This window comes from Magnolia sinica, chromosome 2 (genome assembly GCF_029962835.1).
Source record: "Magnolia sinica isolate HGM2019 chromosome 2, MsV1, whole genome shotgun sequence".
Lineage (NCBI taxonomy): Eukaryota > Viridiplantae > Streptophyta > Magnoliopsida > Magnoliales > Magnoliaceae > Magnolia > Magnolia sinica.
Genome location: NC_080574.1, coordinates 89,600,701 through 89,619,952, shown reverse-complemented (window position 1 = coordinate 89,619,952; position 19,252 = coordinate 89,600,701). Strand labels below are relative to the sequence as shown.

Genomic DNA, 19,252 nt, shown 5'->3' with positions numbered 1-19,252 from the left:
TTTTTCAGCATTTGTAGTGAACGACTGTAATTTACTTTTTGCAATTGTGGGAATGCTGTAATAGCAGTAGAAATTTATTTCTGTTTTATTCTTTATTCCTCTGTATTGGTTTGGGATTTTGATATATAGACCGTTTTAGAAATCAAGTTGTCTTACCATAAGCCATTGGTTTTTGGTGTAGGGTTGTCCTTATAACAACATCTGTATCAACCTCTCAATACTTGTACATTTGAGGTTGCTATTCAGTTCTGCTATTTGATTTGATAAGTGCTATTATTGTTTATTTCTTTATTATTCCGCATTTATATTTTTAATTTGGCATAGTCCTATTCACCCGACTCTTTGCTCGGCCTTTTCAACAAGCTTATTGGATAAAGTGACAAGATTCCACTAGACAAACTAACGGGATTCTGTAAGACAAACTAACGAGGTTGTTGGACAAAGTAACAAGTTCTCACTAGACAAAGTGACAAAGTGACAAAGTTCCACTAGACAAAGTGACAAGGTTTTACTAGAAAAGGTGACATGATTATGGGTCAAAGTGATGAAGTTCTACTAGACAAAGGGATATGGTTTCTAGACAAAGTAACGTGGTTTCACCAGACAAAGTGATGGGGTCTTATTTGATAAAGAGACGAGATTAGCGGACAAAGTGACATGATTCATTAGACTAAGTGATGGAGTTGCTAGACAAAGAGACAAATTCTACTAGACAAAGTGATGGGACTATAAGATAAAGTGTCGTGATTACAGTAGATAAAGTGATGGGTTTTATTAGAGAAAGTGACTGGGTTGCCTGACAAAGTGGTGAGGTTCTACTAAATAAAGTGACCGGGTTTTCGAAAAAAGTGTAGTGGTTTCATAAGACAAAGTGATAAGGTTGTTGGATAGAGTGACAGGATTCAACCAGACAAAGTGATAGGATTACTAAACATAGTGACGGGTTCCACTAGACAAAGTGATGGAATTGTAAACAAAGTGGTGTGGTTAAACTAACCAAAGTGATGGGGTTTTATTAGATAAAATGACGAGATTTTACCAAACACTTTGACGGGGTTCTATTAGGTAAAGTGATGGGATTATCGGACAAACTGACAGAGCTCCACAAGATAAAGTGGTAGAGTTGCAGGACAAAATGACAAGGTTATCAGACAAAGTGATGGGATTCCACTAAACAAAGTATGAGATTACTGGAAAAAGTGATATGTTTCTATTAAACAAATTAATGAAGTTCCATTAGATAAAGTGATGGGGTTCTCCTAAGTAAAGTGATGAGGTTCTATGAAACTTCTATATATGAAATCCACTCTAACCACTTGGATTTAAAATTAAAAAAAAAAAGGCATGTCGCCAAAAATTTATACCAATACTGTGTATGCTGGAGGGCGGATTTCCTGAGGGGACGGGAGATCGACCCTCTTCTTTTCACTAGTTGCCTCGCTTGAGGGTTTTTGTTTATGGGTAAAAAGGGTGTTATATTTAACCAAAGTCACTACTAACCAATTATTACAATCCGATAGATTGGATCCTTTTCAAAATTTCAAAAAACATCAGCATCAATTGCGGCCATCAATTCCCAATCCCATGGACTAGATCTTCTAATAAAAATCAGCATTGATCACGACCGTCGATTTGTGATTCGATGGACTAGATCCTTTTCAAAATCTCAAAAAACTCTAGCATCGATTGCAACCGTTTCTTGGAGAAATGGAGCACAATTAGCAAATAGGGCATAGATCGAAATTTTTTGATAATTCATAAGATAAATTCAGCTCTCCTATCCAACAGGAAAGTGGAGGTTACTCAGACAACTCCTGCAGTTGTTATGAAGGAGTTAACTCGACCTAAGCAATGCTTGAATTTGAGTCGATTCAAATGTTAGTACACTAATTCCAAATCAAAGCTCACAATCATACTAACTTGACTTGCATGGAGGAGGGTTTTATTCATAAACAACTCAGTGGTTCAGTGAGTTGACTTGGGTAGGTGGCTACTCCAGTGGGTGCAACCCAGTTGGGATTTGGCTTGGCAGGGTATTTCTATGTCTAGGTTTGAACTAGGAGCTCAACAATATGCATGAAAAGAATTGACTGCGCGTACAAGACTTAAGACTCAGTGATGATGGACAATTGAGTAAGTTAACCCAGTTGACCCAGACAATGGTGGCTCGACAACGATAGGCTGAATGCAACTCTCTCCCACTCTCCTCTCTCTCTCTCTCTCTCTCTCTCTCTCTCTCTCTCTTACATCCTCTCTTCTAATAGAGTCAAGGCTCGATCCACTGTCTTAGAGAAGCTCAACCCAAGCCTAATTCTTAGTCATGACTTGATCTGACTCGGTGCAGTGCGACACAAGATCGGACCTGCACCCAATTCTTTCTCCTCTCTCTAGATTTCAGGGTTTTCAGGGATGATTTCCTAAAATGGAAAGAAAGAATTTTTTATAACTCTTGGACTCCTTCTCGAAGCTATGAATGTAACTAATCAAGGGATTAGTTTAATGGTCTTGAGCCTCTTATGTCTTGCGTTAAGGGGAGTAAGCTAATATCCCACCTGCATGGGGTTAATCCAGTGTTTGGGATAGACTTCTTATAGTAGGGTCTACTGGATGAATGCTTCAAGACGAGCAATGGGGTCCAATTCATCATGATGGGTCTTTCGCTCGAATGAAGAAGATGAAATCGCCAACTATGACGACTTTTTATGTATGGTCCCATCTTTAGATCTAATGCTTCTAGATGGACGGGATGGGTCCACTGATCACCATGGGGCCCACCATTTTCTACAACTTCCCCAGATGTATGGTGGGTTTTGATAATTTCAGCGGCAAGTAATTTCTCATGCAAAGGAGGATTTTCTCACAGAACCTCTGTCATGCCCCAAACTCGGAAATCGGGCTCACAAAATTCTCGATCGCCGAATCCGGTGCCAACAGCCTCCGTAGTACCCCATTCTCGGCTCCCAGCGTCCATACACCAGATTCCGATCCTAAGATCCTACAAGGAGGATTTTCCAATGTACATTTAACTCATAATAAGCATAACCACAAGTTTACCCAAGTCACAAAGGCAACATTATCATCACATATCCACTAATATAAACAGTTGAATACAGTGCTGAAAGGGAAATACATATGTCAAAAAAATCAAAGCTCCATAAGTTCACTACATGCTCCCCAGCTTAATGCTGTTGCAACCTGACGCCACCTGTACGCATCTATCGTGCATAAGCTTATAAAAAGCTTAGTGAGTAGTGAAAGTGTGTGCGCAAGGTAAGTGCCAAGTAAGTAATATCAGAGTAAGCAGAAGTACTGACAAGTCCATGAGTCATACAATATCAGGGTACGCAATACAAATTAGTTATGCAAATGAGGAGTCAAAGCGAGCCAAATATTAGATGTCGAGGATACAATGCCATAAATCATACAATATTGAAATAAGCAAAAATATACTGACAAGTCTATAAGTGTCATTAGCCGTACCAAGGCTATGCGATGCAAGGTATGAGTACTAATGGCCATATCAATGTAGAAACATGGCAACCCAAAATGCTAAGTATTGTGGATGCAATATAATATGCGGTGCGAATGAAATGACCAAGTTGGAGTGAAGTCGGGATGATAGTACGTAGTATCACAAGCTATGGGGTCCATCACAAGGGATTTCTATCCAAACCAGTCCCATACCTAAATTTGGATAGTCAGGCTCAATGTGGTGAACTCCTGCTCTCAGGTTAGTCGCGCTCCCAACCGAAATCCTAGCCATGCGAAGGTACACAATAATTAGTTGCGCACTACCAGCCCGAGTGGATAGTGAATGAAATAAATGTATGAGTATGCACTCCTACTCAATAAGTCCACATATCAGTACAGTTCCTCTCTGGGAAATTACCGGGGTCTAGTACACTCTAAACCAGGTTGCCACCCCATCGCGCACAACCAGGTGAGTGGAAGAGACCTCACTATCCGCCTGTCAATATCGGGCCCTGCTCGTCGATAGGGGACCCATTCCTTGAGCTAGTCAGACTCAGCCTACATTGCCCCCTCCTCTCAGGTAGGTAAGGCCGTACCCCCTTCTAACCAACCACGACACAGTGGGAGACGCGGCCTAACGGTATACGGCCCTCATGCGCTCATGCATCTACTCGGTCTAGACATTGGAGCAACCTCTGGAACTAAGAGAGTTTAGGGACTTTCACCCAGGGATATCTATAGCACCCCATGTAGAACAGATTTTTGGTGTCCCACCTGGCCATTCACGAAATACCCGTGGAGGCTACGACCCTGATGTCGTTAGGGCGTATAGTAATCACAACACACAATGCAAGATACATGAGTCATACAATCCAGTCATGCATCAATCCTGCGCATACCGTGTACTCATGTGAGACAATCTCCGCCTATCAGGGAGTCTCATAATAACATGCCCAATGTCATATGCAATGGTCAACCACATCTCATAACAAACATGCAGATGATGCGTATGGGCATTTATCATGATGCTATGCTGTCACATACTCATAATCGGTATCAACAACTGGCACCGACAATCTGCCTCGACAATGTGAACATTTAACCAACATTACGCCCAAGGAGTGACCCACATAGAGCCTAACATATAATGGACCTATGGCCTCACAAGGGCCTGATATATAACACCATAGGCCTCACTCAAGAGCTTAATACACATCATGATGGGCCTTTCACATGGGCCTAATATATATCACAATGGGCCTTTCACATCGGCCTAACATACATCAATATGGGCTCCATTGCCTGGCCCCCAAATGCATCACAATGGGCCTCATCACATTAGCCTCGACAATAAAAATCAGCGTCGACAAATGAAATCGGCCTCAACAATCGGAATCGACACTCGAAATAGGCCTCGATACTCAGAATTGGCCTCAACACTTAGAATCGGCCTCAACAATCAGAGTTGGCCTCGATTATCGGAATCAATCAATAATCAGAATCAGCAAATCAGTCAAATTAATTGGAATCGGTAATCAGTCATGACAATCGGAATTGATCGATAATTAGAATCGGCAAATCCGTCAAGTCAATCAGAATCGACAATCGGTTATGACAATCAGAATCGATCGATAATCAGCATCGGCAAATCGGTCACGGCAATCGGAATCACTCGATAATCAACAGATACATAAAGTGGGGTCCATAAATGATCAACTGATCAACTATAGTATAAAGATCGACACTCGGCCGTAGTTATATCAAATCCGATAGTACGAAGCCATCCGTCTACGGCAAATGGGGCCCACTTATTTGGGTTAACCCACTAAGGGAATGATAAGAATGAGCCTAACAAGGCCTAAGGGAAGGTCACAATGTGGACATCCAACCATCATTGGCCATTAATGTGGACATCTAACCAACATTGCTCCCAAAGAGTGGCCTACATAGGACTAAACATATAGTGGGCCCATGGCCTCAAGTACAATCACGATGGGCCTCATTTACGTCACATAGGCCTCATCATATTGGGCCAACATACATCTCATCGGGCCTCGAATACACAACAGGTGGGCCTCGTACCTGGGCATCGAATACATCTCAATGGGCCTCTTATGTCAAGCGGGCTACATCACACGGGCCACATTATATGAGCCATGTCAACGGGCTTTATGTACATCAAATAGGCCGCACCAATGGGCCTTAAATATATCATAACGGGCCTCGCACCTAGGCCTCATACACGTCAAATCGGGCCTCTTATACATTACTTTTGGGCTCACCAAACGGGTCGCTTAAACATCACATTAAAGTGGGCCCTGCAAGTCCCAAGTGGGCCCCATACACATTATCTGCGCCTCACATGGTAGCCATAACATATGGATGGCGTGGTTACGAAGTAAATCAGGGTGGGCCCCACCGTAACATTTATTTTTTATCCAATCTGTCCATACAGTCACAAGGACCAAGATTAATTGGAAAAACAAATTCATACTGATCCAAAACTTCTGTGTACCAAAAAAAAGGGTTTGAATAGTGGACGTTCAATCCCACTATTTTGGCAGTGTGGTCCACTGGATAACTAGATCTGTCTCATTCTTTTTCTTATGCCATTAAATTATCTGTTAAAATGGTTGGACAGTGAAGACACAACACATGCATCATGGTGAGTCACTGCATGGACGGTGCCGATATAGAACATCAAGGTGGGCCGTACATGGCAGATGGAGGGCGTGGATACCATATCTAAGGTGGGCCCCACGTGGGAGATGGACAGGGTAGACAAAACACTTACATCACTGTGATCCCACGCTGGCAACAGATGGACAGCGTGGGTCATCAATGTGGGTCCATGCACCCTTGAATGAACAGATGGGGGTGGATAAAACAGATAAACCATGTGGGGCCCACGGTCCCTGCTGACATCACATTGGTTGGGTCAGCAGTAGCTATTGATTTTTTTCCACCTCACACGGTCCAGCAGTAGCTGTTGCTGGACATCCTGAGGCTGGACAGTCTGGATGACCATCACCAATGTGGGCCCATGAATCTGGCTAAAATGGATGGATGGTTAGGATATAGTGCACACCTCATGATCAGCCCACCGTCCAGAAATCTGGATGGTGTGGATCTGAGGCATACATCACGGTGGTCCTCACAACAGGATGGCATAGATAATACATCAAGGTGGGCCATGTAATCAAGGAAAAAGAGATGGAAAGAGAGAGGGAGAGAGATAGAGAAGCACCCACCTTTGGTCTCCTCTTCCTTCTTCTGCCTATGCGGTCTAGAGCCCTAAGGGGACAATTTCAACGGTTGAGATGATGATCCAAGGGTTGGATTGGGTGGTAGGGAGTGGGTCATGCCAAGCTTCTCTCATGGAGCTTGGACGATGGAGCCTCATGGGGTTGTTTGTGAGAGAGAGAGAGAGAGAGAGAGAGAGAGAGAGAGAGAGAGAGAGATGGGTGTGATGGGTGAAAAGGTGAATGATAGGTGTACTTTATATAAGAGAGTGTTGACTTTAGGGGTTACTTGGGGATGGGGTGATGTGTATTTGACATGAGGTGTGATTCATGGGATTGATGGGACATGATTTGAAATCTTTCTTGGGTTTATAAATGTGCGGTGTTTTCTCGAACTGAACACGGGCCCACATCTCCTGGCCTGGGTATCGCCTCGATGAGCGAGACGTGGCATCGAAACTATGGCGACGACACGGTCGCATGGGTACAAGTATCGTGTCAAGCTAACTCTGAAATACGAGATATGACTCAGGGTTGCGCACAAATGCCAATAACAGATCGCGGGTCGTCGGAATTCGACTGGGAGGACCGCGGAAGCCTATGGAACAATACGAGTTAGGATACAAGTCTTACAACCTCTAGCCTAAAGAGATAGGCTAATTTTAGCCCTACAACTGACAATATTTATGCATCGAAAGAGCTTTTAAAAGCTCTTGGGTGATTGAGATTGAACCACGCATTTCCATAAGAAGATTCCTTCCGCCGCATGACAAGCACATATGAGAACCTTAAAAAACAGTAGCGAATGGGTGGCCAGGATGGATGTTCTCAAATGACCTCTCTCAGTCAAGTTTATGCCCCCAATTGCATGAAACCACGCGAGCAGTGACCATTCTTTGGTCGGGGCCATCCTCAAGGTCAAGTAAACAGTTCAGATCGTCCAGTCCAACAGTTTAGATGGGCCATCGATTGAAGAACATAGACATTATCCATTAAAATTTCTATCAAGCAGAAAAAAGGGGAGAGGAGAGTTTCCTCTTCGGCCGGCATCAAGTTAAAACCAGTTTGACCACGGGCTTGGCTCGGTGAGCCACGAGATCATGCAAGCTGTGCGCTTGCAACCACTGTGTGGTGCCCACTATGCTATCTTAAATCTGGACCAATCGTTAGGTTCTACTGGGTCTGCTATGACCCCGGCCCATTTGTCAAGTAGAACCGAAATTCAAGTGGGCCATACTGCTAAGTTTTGGGCCGCGGACGTTGATTTCTTACAATCCATGGATCAGATGTCATTCCTTATTGATCTCAATGGTTATAAGAATTCCTCGCCTAGATGGGATGGACACCAGTGATATCCCCATTGATTAGATGACCTGGTAATTATGTGTTGGATTGCCTAACCCCAGTTGTGGACCTGATGGACTGTCGATACACCAACCCAAAATTTGGGTTATGTGCATAAATTTTCAGGGTTCTTGAGTGTAGTGGGGTGTGTACACATTTATTTGTGTCACTGATAAAATAAAATTATTTGGTGATGTTCCAAGATATTTGGTACTTAGAGTATTGTTAGCCCAGAGTGTTACAAGAGAACCCCATCACTTTGGCTAGTGTAACCACACCACTTTGTCTAACAATTCCATCACTTTGTCTAGTGGAACTTGTCATTATGTCTAGCAATTCCATCACTTTGTTTAGTGGAACCCGTCACTATGTCTAGTAATATCATCATTTTGTCTTGTCAAATCCTGTCACTTTGTCCGACAACCTCGTCACTTTGTCTTATGAAACCATCACACTTTTTTCAGCAACCTTGTCACCTTACTTAGTAGAACCTCACCACTTTCTCAGGCAACACAGTTACTTTCTTTAATAAAACTTGCTACTTTGTTTACTACAACCACACCACTTTATCTCACAGTCCCATGACTTTGTCTAGTAGAATCTTGTAGTTGTCTAGCAACTCCACTTTATCTAATGAATCATGTTACTTTGTCAAGTAAGACTCCATCATTTTGTCTAGTGGAACCACGTTACTTTGTTTGGAAGCTCCGTCCCTTTGCCTAGTGGAACTCCATCACTTTATCCCACAATCCTGTCACTTTGTCTAGTGAAACCTCGTCACTTTATCTAGTAAAACCCCGTCATTTTGTCCAGCAACCTCGTTAGTTTGTCTTACAGAATCCCATCACTTTGTCTAATGGAATCTTGTCACGTTGTCCAATAACCTTGTCACTTTTTTTTAGTGGAAATTCATCACTTTATCCGGCAATCCAGTCACTTTGTCTAGTAGAACCTATCACTTTGTCTAACAAAATACGAAGTTTACTTACAAAAAACTATTTTTACATGACAGTTATTGACTTAGATATGGCCCACCGTAATGTTTTTGTAAGATCCACTATGACCATTTGTTATTAAGTCTCATATTGGGCATAAAGACAAAAAATCATAATGACATGTGATTCTCGTGTCCGCACTAAAGGAAATGGTGGGGAGAGAGATGTATACCCTTGATTTTTAAAGGGTTCATCGTGATACTTGTATGAAATTCACTCCAAACACTAAATTGCATTAAAAAAAAAAAAAAAAAGGCCTGAGGCCTGTGCCCTAAAAATTATAATTGGACATAAATCACTTAGGCCACAGCAATGGAAATAGTTTGGCAGAGCCCTTTACATTATATCTAAGTCAACGTGAATAATAAATGGAATTGATTTTTGGGCCCATGGCCTAACATGGGGTCAAAAACCTAGTGGTTGGGGTTTATTTTGCATAACCATCACAGTGAGTCCAACTTGACACGCCAATTAACCATTTGCTATTGTAGGTGGCTGTAAGGGATGGTACTTAGATTGCCTAGGGCGGCATGCACCATGGACGGTTGCGTGCGACTGGAAAAGCTTTGTAGGTCCTACCATGATGTATGCATATTATTCATGTTGTCCATCCATTTTTATGGATCATTTTAGTGCATGAGCACAAAATTGAGGCAGATCTAGACCTCAAGTAGACCACCCACAAGAAACTTAGACGCCCACCATTAAAAACTTCTTGGTAGCTCTACGAATGTTTGGATCAAGCTGATATTTGTATTTTCTCTTCACCCATGACTTCGTGACTTTATCTAGAGGTTGGATGGCAAATAAACATTACAGTGGACCTTAGGAAGCTTTTAATGGTAAGCTTTCAATCACTATTGTTTCGGTGTGATCCACTTGAGATTTGAATCTACCTCATTTTTTGGGCCCATGCCCTAATATGAGGTGAAAAAATGGACTAACACCATGGATAAGACACATCTATCACGATGTGCCCATGGAGATTGTGTATTAGTACATAACACCAACATGGGTACTGCTTGCTGCACCATGCAATCTGGTCTTGAAAAAGTAATGCAGCTTTGTTGCAACCCCAAATACCAGGATGTGAGTGGGACATTATCATGGGCACACTTTGATGTATGTATTGTACATTTATGTTATATATTTGCTTTGCCAGCTCATTTTAAGGAATGAAATATATATATATATATAAGAATCAAAACAGACGCAGATCTCGACAAACAAACATAACCGTGGACACTAGGAAGTTTTCCATGGTGGTCGTTCGGTGACCAATGTTTCCCGTGATGTGGTACACCTAAGATTTGTATCTTCTTCATTTTTTAGACAATGAATGTATAAAAATTAAAATTTAAATTAAAATTTTTTTTTAAAAAAAATGGATGGAGAGCGTGGATATATAAAGCATACATTGAGGTGGGCCATGATTAGGTCCTACCAACGTCACCAAAATCGGATTGCTTACTGAGTTACTCAATACTCTCTTCTCGTACTGAGTAAACTCAATTGGGCCCACCTTGAATGTATATGGACTATCCATGCCGTCCATCCGTTTTTCCATCTAATTTAAGGGGTTGATTCCAAAATCGAAGCATATCCAAAGATCAAGTAGATCATACCAACGGATGCGGATTGCGTCCTACCCTCTCCTGGACGGTAATCTGTCTGGGCAAGGCTCTGTGGGGCCCATTATGACGTAAGTGTTTTATCCATACTGTTCTTCATTTGTTTCAGATAATTTTAAGGTATGAGCGAAAAAATGAGATAGGTCTAGGTCTTAACTGGACCACAAAGTAGGGATTGAACGTTCACTATTAAAAATTTCTTGGGAGTTGGAGAAGTTTCAGATCAAGCTGATATTTGTGTTTTCACTTCATCGAAGTCTACATGACCTTATAAATAGGTTGTATGGTAAAACCACATAAAGGTGGCCCTTAGAAAGGTTTCAACTGTGGGTGTTATTATCAATGTAGCTTACTTTGGTGTGGTCCATTGGAGCTGTGGACCTGCTTCACTTTTAGGTTTATACCTTAAAATGATATTATAAAAAAGATGAATGTCATGGATAAAACACTTACATCACGGTGGGCCCACAGAGCCGGGCCCGGACGGATTACCGTCCAGGCGGGGGTAGTACACAATCCGCGTCCCATACCACACGGGAAAGGAAACAATGGGTATAATGATTTCCACCGTTGAAACCTTGCTAGTCCCCACAGTGATGTTTATTTGTCATCCAACCTGTTCATGAGATCATAAATACATGGATGAACAGTAAACACAAATATAAGCTTGATCCAAAACTTCAACAGTCGACGTTCAAAACTGTTTCCTGTGGTGTAGTCCATTTGAACATTTTATATGATTCAATTTTGGGCTCAAGCACTAAAATTATCTAGGAAAATGGATGGACGGAGCGGATAAAATAAATAAATCAAAGTGGACCTCACTGAGTTTACTCAGTAAACACTACACAATCCACTTCCCAATGTCACCCTTCCTTGGTGGCAAGTACGCGTTCTTGATTTAGCTGTTGGAAGCTTGACCTTTCTTCTTGACGAAGCAGTATTTTGTAAGCAGGTCATTATTCCATTAAAGTACTGTGCTGATGTCAGCACAAATGGCGTGGACCAATTAAATTTCAGGACACGGGGAGCTACAGTTGGCTGGAAACAGAGGATACGCATTCAATATGTATTTGAGCGGGACCCTTTTGGGATCCAAATGAATTTTTTATTTTTCATTTTTTCAAAAAAAAATTTTAATTTTTTTTATTTGGTGGGCCATAAACATCAAGGCAAACCACGTGGACCATCTAGATAAATGATTTGATCGTCCACGTGTCATGTGTGTGTGGCTCATGAAAACAATAACTTACCCCATGAATGATATTTGATAAGGATAAGGCGTACGTGTCTAATACGAAACAAATAAGATGTGGAAGTCAATGGCCCATTTTCAATTTCAACAAGATAGAATCATATATCATGGATTTGATGTAGAGTCTTGGAGCGATACTAATCTCTTTGATTATTTTTTTTCCTTGATTAACGTGTAAATCTCATGACAAAAAAAGAAGAGAAAAAAAGTGTACTCTGCCGTTGATTATGCAAATAGTCAAGGACTAATTGAAAAGTACAACTTCAAGTGCCTCCTTACCAACTTAAGATATGATTCAGATAATCAAAAGCGACAATCCTGATTGGGGACGGTCTATCAGACTTACTTACTCATGAATTTTTCTATGTTTATTAATAAACTGCAGTGTGTAGGTTATCTGTTGAGTAAGGGATATCAGCAGGTTGGGTTTGGGTCATGTTCTATAAGGCTAATCGGGTTCGGGTCTAGTTTTTAAACACACGGCCCTAAATCCAATCATGTTCAGGTCCTGTTAGATTCCCCTCAGCTCTTTGGATCTACGTCTCGAGTTGAGTTTGGGAAAAATAAGAGCATTACATTGTTGGGCCCACCCAATGGATGAATTATAACCTACATACATTTGCCACTTTGGTACATGTGTGGTGTGTAAATACATTTCTAATTTGGAAACCTTATTTCGTTGCTAAAATCATCATATTTAATAATTATTATAAAATAAGGTACTAACAAGACCTGAGTTTAAACAGGTACATGGACCTGATCCGAACCCAAGTAGACCTGATTTTTAACTGGGCCCGAAAGATGAGCCATTAAAATCGAGTCAGGTTCATCAGATACCCACAGGTCGAGTAACCTTTGACAGGCCTACTGTTGATGCCCACCATAGGTGAGAACCGATTGGCTACTCCCCTGCCACCAGCCCAGTGGCTGGTGGTCGGTGCTCTGTGGGCCTCACCATGATGTATGTGTTTCATCTATTTTAACATATTATTTTAAAGCTTGATCCCAAAAATGAGAGAGATATAAATCTCAAGTCACTCACACCAAATGAAAACAAAAGTGATTGGATATCCGCCATTAAAATCGTCCTAAGGCCTACTGTACTATTTATTTGACATAAAATTTGTTGATTAGGTCATACAGACTCAGATGAAGGGAAAAAACAAATATCAGTTTGATGTAAAACTCCCAAAAACTTTTTAATGGCCCACGTTCATTCAACACATTTTCCTGTAATGTGGTCGACTTGAGATTTGGATATAACTCATTTTTGTTCTCATATCATAAAATGATCTAGAAAAATAGATGGACGGCATGGATGAAACACATACATCATGTTGGGGCCCACAGAGCACCGACCACCAACCATTGGCCGGTGGCAGGGGGAGTAGCCAATCCGTTTCCACCATAATATACCTGCTTATCATCCATATTGTCTGGCAGGCCCGTTAGTAGAGCGCTGGGCCTGGATATTAGGCCCACAAGTAATGTACATATTGAGAAGCAGCCATGCTTAGCCCATCGCTGTCTTGAGAAGTATGGCCCAGTGTGTCGTATATGGACTACATAATTAGTGTAAAAGCTGGTGAAAGGCGTAATCTCATGATCAGATAGATGGTTGTGTGGGGCTCGCCAGCTGCTGCAGTCGTGATTGGACGGTGGTGAATAAAAGAATGGAGACAAAATGTTGGGTAAACCATAAACCTACAAGGTGATGTAAATAATCATCTCAGAATTGGACAAGGTGGACCACTTTCAAAAAGGACGGACGGCTCTAACAAACAACCATCCCTTCAAAGTGTTTTCACAGCCATGTGGGCCATGCCATAACTAACATGGAGTGTGACAGTCACATGCAAAAGAAGGCAGGTAAACCTAGGCGAGGCCCCCTCGGGTCTTTTTCATCACCTAAGCACATGATCTTTAATTTGATGAACCAAGAATCTTTATTGTTTCATCTTTGAACCGGACCATAGATGCTCATAACCATCACAATCAATACCCACCCTCCGATGTGTTAATAGAATTGTATACGACTATCAAGCTCATCAATTGGACGGCCTTGATGAATGGGCTGAATCACTGATCTACAGACGATGGTGCATAAGTCAGGCTAGTTCCTCGCCTCGGTTGAGCCAAACCTAAAGTTTGAATGTGGACCATTGACAAATTTCCCCATGTTGTAATAATATATTTGCCGTGCACAGGTGAGTAGATCACCCTACTTTCTAGCCGCATAAACAGGCAGTGGGACCTACCAGATGAACTGCCGGAAAATCTCACACATGTGGATTTTGCACATCCTGGGAGTGACTTTGTGGAACAAAAGAAGAAGAAGAAGAAGAAAGAGGCACATCTGTCCGCATGGATAAAGGAATTTGGCGATTCTGCATATGTTATTTTCATTTCAAATGGGTGGTGAGTGGAAGAGTATGAGGGTGAGGGTGTAAAAAGGGCGGTGGGTTGTTTGTATTCTAATCATACACCGTTTGTGAAAGAGGAATTTTATGATTCCACTTGTCTCTTTGAGCTGTACACTCAAGTTTTCAGTTCTGACTAGTGGGGCCCATAGATGGGTAATCCATACCATTCTTTTGTTTCATCCCACCATGGAGATCATGATATGAATTTTTCTTCATGGAACTACGATATAACATTTATATTTGTCACGTAAGAAGATAAATATGACAATGGTTCAAGATTCAACAGAGTAATGTGTCATGGGGATCTTTTAATCCGAGATATTTTCAAGAGGGTGTCCCATCCACGGATGGACACAACAAACTAGCGGTAAGGATTATGCAACGATGGACCCCACTTGTCTGAATTGAAAGCGAATGTACAGTGTGGAAGGACATGGGTGGTGTATCATATGAATCTCCCTTGTGTGGTGGGCAACACACAAACGTTTGTAAATTGGCAAGAGCTAACAACGAAAAAAAATGCTAACAACTCCTCCCTAACCCCACTTGCACCCCTTAAAACTTGCACTGCAAGGATGAAAAAGTAAATAAATAAATAAATAAAAAGAAAATAAATAAGAAAAAGAAAATAAATAAAGTGGAAGCTGTACCAAAGTAAATATCCACGCACTACTACAACCACAATGTTTCTATTCTCTCTCTCTCGGACTCCTTTGCCTTTATTAAACTACCTTCTAGAACCTCAAGTAACCTCATCTCTCTCTCTCAAAAGCTGTCACAGATACTATAAAAACATAATGACTACCTACTCTGAAAGAGTGTGATGGTTGATATGCAGGCACTCAGAATTCTACACGTGCGTACGCCAACTAAAACTAAACCATCCAAATCATGGAAGCTGACGGAGAGGCCCGGTGGTCATCGGAAAACAAATTAATTAAAAGATCATAACTCTGTAGATGCTTTTTTTTTCCCTTGAGTTCAATCCACTGAATATGTTTCTTTTTATCCGTCCATTAAACGTCTACCAATCAGCCATTTAGAAAATTGATGCCTAAAATTCTGACAATCTACTTTTGAGTTACCCATATATCTCAAGGCCGGTGTATCAACAACCACACTCTGCAAGAGCATCAAATTATTTAATCCTTATTTTATATCATATAAAGCCCATTTGGGTCCCTTCTCTTAATCCCATAAATATAAACACATACACACAACACACACGTATGTTAGTGACACACTCAAAGATAAAAAAAGGTCAATGCAAGTGGGGTTTAAAGGAGAGCATAAGGAGGCCGGAATCACGCCTTATCTTTCTATACCTTAATAATACCCCTTCAACCCTTTTTCACCTGCCTAAGAGGGTTACATGCTAGTCACTCTTTTTTGTTTTTTTAAAAGAACTTTGTATTATAGGATGATGATGTAATATGAGAGAGAGGCCACCAGCCAGTCACTCCGCTTGCCTTTTTTTTATTTCCTTTCCCACCAACTCGCGTCTAGAAGCAAAAAAAGGGCCCATGGACCCTTCTTCAGTCAAACGCCTATAAATCATCGTCTCCAACCTCCCAAAGGGTGCTTAATGAGAAGAAGAAAATAGGAGGAGAAAAAAAAAAAAAAAAACCCTAGTGATGGGAAGATCTCCTTGTTGTGAGAAAGCTCATACTAACAAGGGTGCATGGACAAAGGAAGAAGACGATCGGCTCATCGCCCACATACGAGTGCATGGGGAAGGGTGCTGGAGATCCCTTCCCAAGGCTGCCGGCTTGTTAAGATGCGGTAAGAGCTGTCGCCTCCGTTGGATAAACTATCTCCGGCCTGATCTCAAGCGGGGCAATTTCACCGAAGAGGAAGATGAGCTCATCATCAAGTTACATAGCCTTCTGGGAAATAAGTACGTCGTCGATTCTTCAACATTCCTTTTTTTTTTTTTTCACATATAATTTGGCGTAAGATTTATAGTCGTCCACTATTTCAGTTCTGTTTATGATCTGATACAAATGGTTATTTTTAATTGTACAATTTCTAATCCGCTTTCCCCACCCAACCATAAAGTGGTTTTTTTTAGTAGATTGGGCATCTTTTATCAAGACCCAACTCGAAATATTTCAAACCCCTAGTAGTAGCTTAGGCACTTGTATCAAGGCCCAAGTTGAAATATGTATGCTTCTTCTTCTATTTTCCATTAAGTCCCAGCTGGAGATTGACTATGATCCGTTGGAACAGGTGGTCACTGATAGCAGGGAGGCTTCCAGGGAGGACGGATAATGAAATTAAGAATTATTGGAATACACATATTAGGAGGAAGTTGTTGAGCCGTGGAGTTGATCCGTCCACCCACCGACCGATCCATGAGCCAATCTCAGACATCACAATCTCTTTCGGAAAAGAAGAAGAGAAAGTGGTCACATTTGAGAGGTCAGCAGTGGTGGAGGATAAGATGATGAATAGCCAAGAACAGTCGCACCGGTGCCCGGACCTCAACTTGGAGTTGTGCATCAGCCCACCTTCTTACGAGCAGCCAACTGAGCCATTGAAGAGAGAGAAGAGCCTTTGCTTTGCTTGTAGTTTGGGTTTGCAAAAGAGCAAGGATTGTAGCTGTGGTGGGTTCCTAGGACTCAAGACAGGAGTGTTAGATTATAGAAGCCTGGAAATGAAATGAGGTTGGATTGAAATTGGAATTGGAAATTGAAATTGAAATGTGTACTAGAAAAGAGAGAGACGAAGGAAAAGATTATTACGTGCGTGTGAATCATTCTATTGTCTCTTTCTTCTATTTATGTAATTATCTGGCATATAATACAAGTAGATTACATACCCCTCTCTCTCTCTTAAAATTCAAATCTATGTAGATTCTGATTGAAAAATATGAAGGAATGTTTGCTCATTTATTGCAAGTAAAAATGGGTTTTCCTTGATGAATATTGGATCTTGAAAATTGGGTTTATTTGTTTTTATATATAATTATTATCATTGATCAAATGGGACATGACACATATGGGAGAAGCTGCAAAAATTTCCCAGGTTTGAATGTTATAAACCCTAGACATGTGGCCCAGGAATCGACGACTAAGAACACACAAAAAAAACGAAACGGCCAAGTTTTGTACAGTTAGTATTAGGAATGTGGAGATTTGGGGTTCATTAGATGAACAGTCTAGATCACTGAATCATTGACCTCCGCTATTGGAATTAGGAGCCATGGCAAAATCGAACATGTGCAAAGGGCTTATTCCGTTTCGATGTAGTGTGGTGGGGCCCATGTTTCAGTGATGGCCTGCAAATAAACGGTAGGAAAAGAAACACAATTACGGTCCATTTTCAATTTAAGAAAGGTCAAAGACGAATGGCTTGGATCTTACAATATCGGCATTTTATTTTATTTTTTTTGGGGGGGGGGGGGGGGAAGGGGAGACCCATCAGATAATCACCGCAACGGTATGTGTCGCTCAGACATGGCCCACTGTTAAAAACTTACAAACTTGAGGGGACTGTGGAGGTCCTCGAATCAAGCATTATACGTAGAATATATATATATATATATATATATATATATATATATATATATATGGAATTGATGGAGCAACCTCATCGTGGAAACAAGATCGATTTCTGATCAAGGACGTCCATATGGTGGATCAAAATGACAAAACTCAATAATTTTAAATCCACTAATATTTGAAAATATCGCGTTAATATCGTTCAATGTGTTTTTCGAGATGTTATGATGAGATTTTCAAAATATCGGCGATATTTGTAACACTGCCATGGATAAGCGATGAGAGGTGGAGAAGCGCAAGGGAGGTGGGTAGGTAACCAATCTCGTCTTATAAAGTGCAGGACCATGTAGATTTACTAAGCTCACACGCATCTATACACGCGATTACACGTGCCATCCTCGCTCCCCTCATATACATCCGATCCACCCTTCAGGTGTGCCCCACTATATCTGCAATAAGGCTCAAAATCTAGTCCTGTCAACTCTTTAGATGTACGACACATCCAGAAATGAGAGAATCGACGGTTTGAACAACTTTTCAAGGGTCCACATTCAAAATAAAGATATGACCCACCTAATTATTTGAATAGCATTGTTCTATTGGACATGGGCCCACCTGATGCATGGCTTGCATTTCCCTGTACCCAGCTGGAGAAGTGAATGTAGGCTTACTAAAACTTGAGAAGCTTGTACTACATGACGAGGAGAGAGAAAGATGTGTAAAACGTTATCCAGAGGACTCTCCTCTATCTTCTACCAACCAAACAATAAATCAAGGAATGGCCAACTAAATATAAAGCTATCATATCATAAATAAACTTCTTTCTTCTTCTTCTTGTTTTATATATATATATATATATATATATATATATATATATATATATATATATATATATTAATTTCTTCTTTTATATATTATTAGGTATTGTTTCTTGGCAGTGTCTGTTGAGCGTAGGTTTAAATCGTCTCCACATGGCTTTATTTTTAACATATTGTGTCCATCACATGATAAGACCTTGCTACAACCCATTGTTTTGTACTCTTCTCTACAAATAATACAAGCCCATATTCTTACATCTTTGATATCATCTAAGCCCTTGGATTCATTAGCCCACAATCCTGTTCCAACTAAAGCCTTGTGCCCCAGTCGTCCGATCATATGGGTCACAGCTCTACTTTTAATTTTTTGAGTTTGATTTTTCCATCATTTATTGTGTGTTTGGTTGCACCAAATTTCATAATATCTTTCCTTAAATAAGACTGATATCTGTGGCATTTAGTGCAACCAAACACACCCCTATTAGTTAAGAAAAATGATAAAAAGAGAAAAGGATAGCCTAATGTACAGTCAATCCTATACACATGATAGCCCTGAAATTAAAAGCAACA

General features: G+C 41.0%; 1 protein-coding gene across 1 annotated transcript; it reads left to right on the top strand.

The window, feature by feature from the left end:
• The first annotated feature begins 15,889 nt into the window (after nt 1-15,889).
• LOC131237253 (MYB31 transcription factor31-like) lies at nt 15,890-17,251 on the top strand. The gene is made up of 2 exons (XM_058234944.1): nt 15,890-16,258; nt 16,591-17,251. Exons 1-2 carry the CDS (start codon nt 15,996-15,998, stop codon nt 17,024-17,026), a joined length of 699 nt encoding a protein of 232 aa, XP_058090927.1. The 5' UTR covers nt 15,890-15,995; the 3' UTR covers nt 17,027-17,251.
• Nucleotides 17,252-19,252: the final 2,001 nt, after the last annotated feature.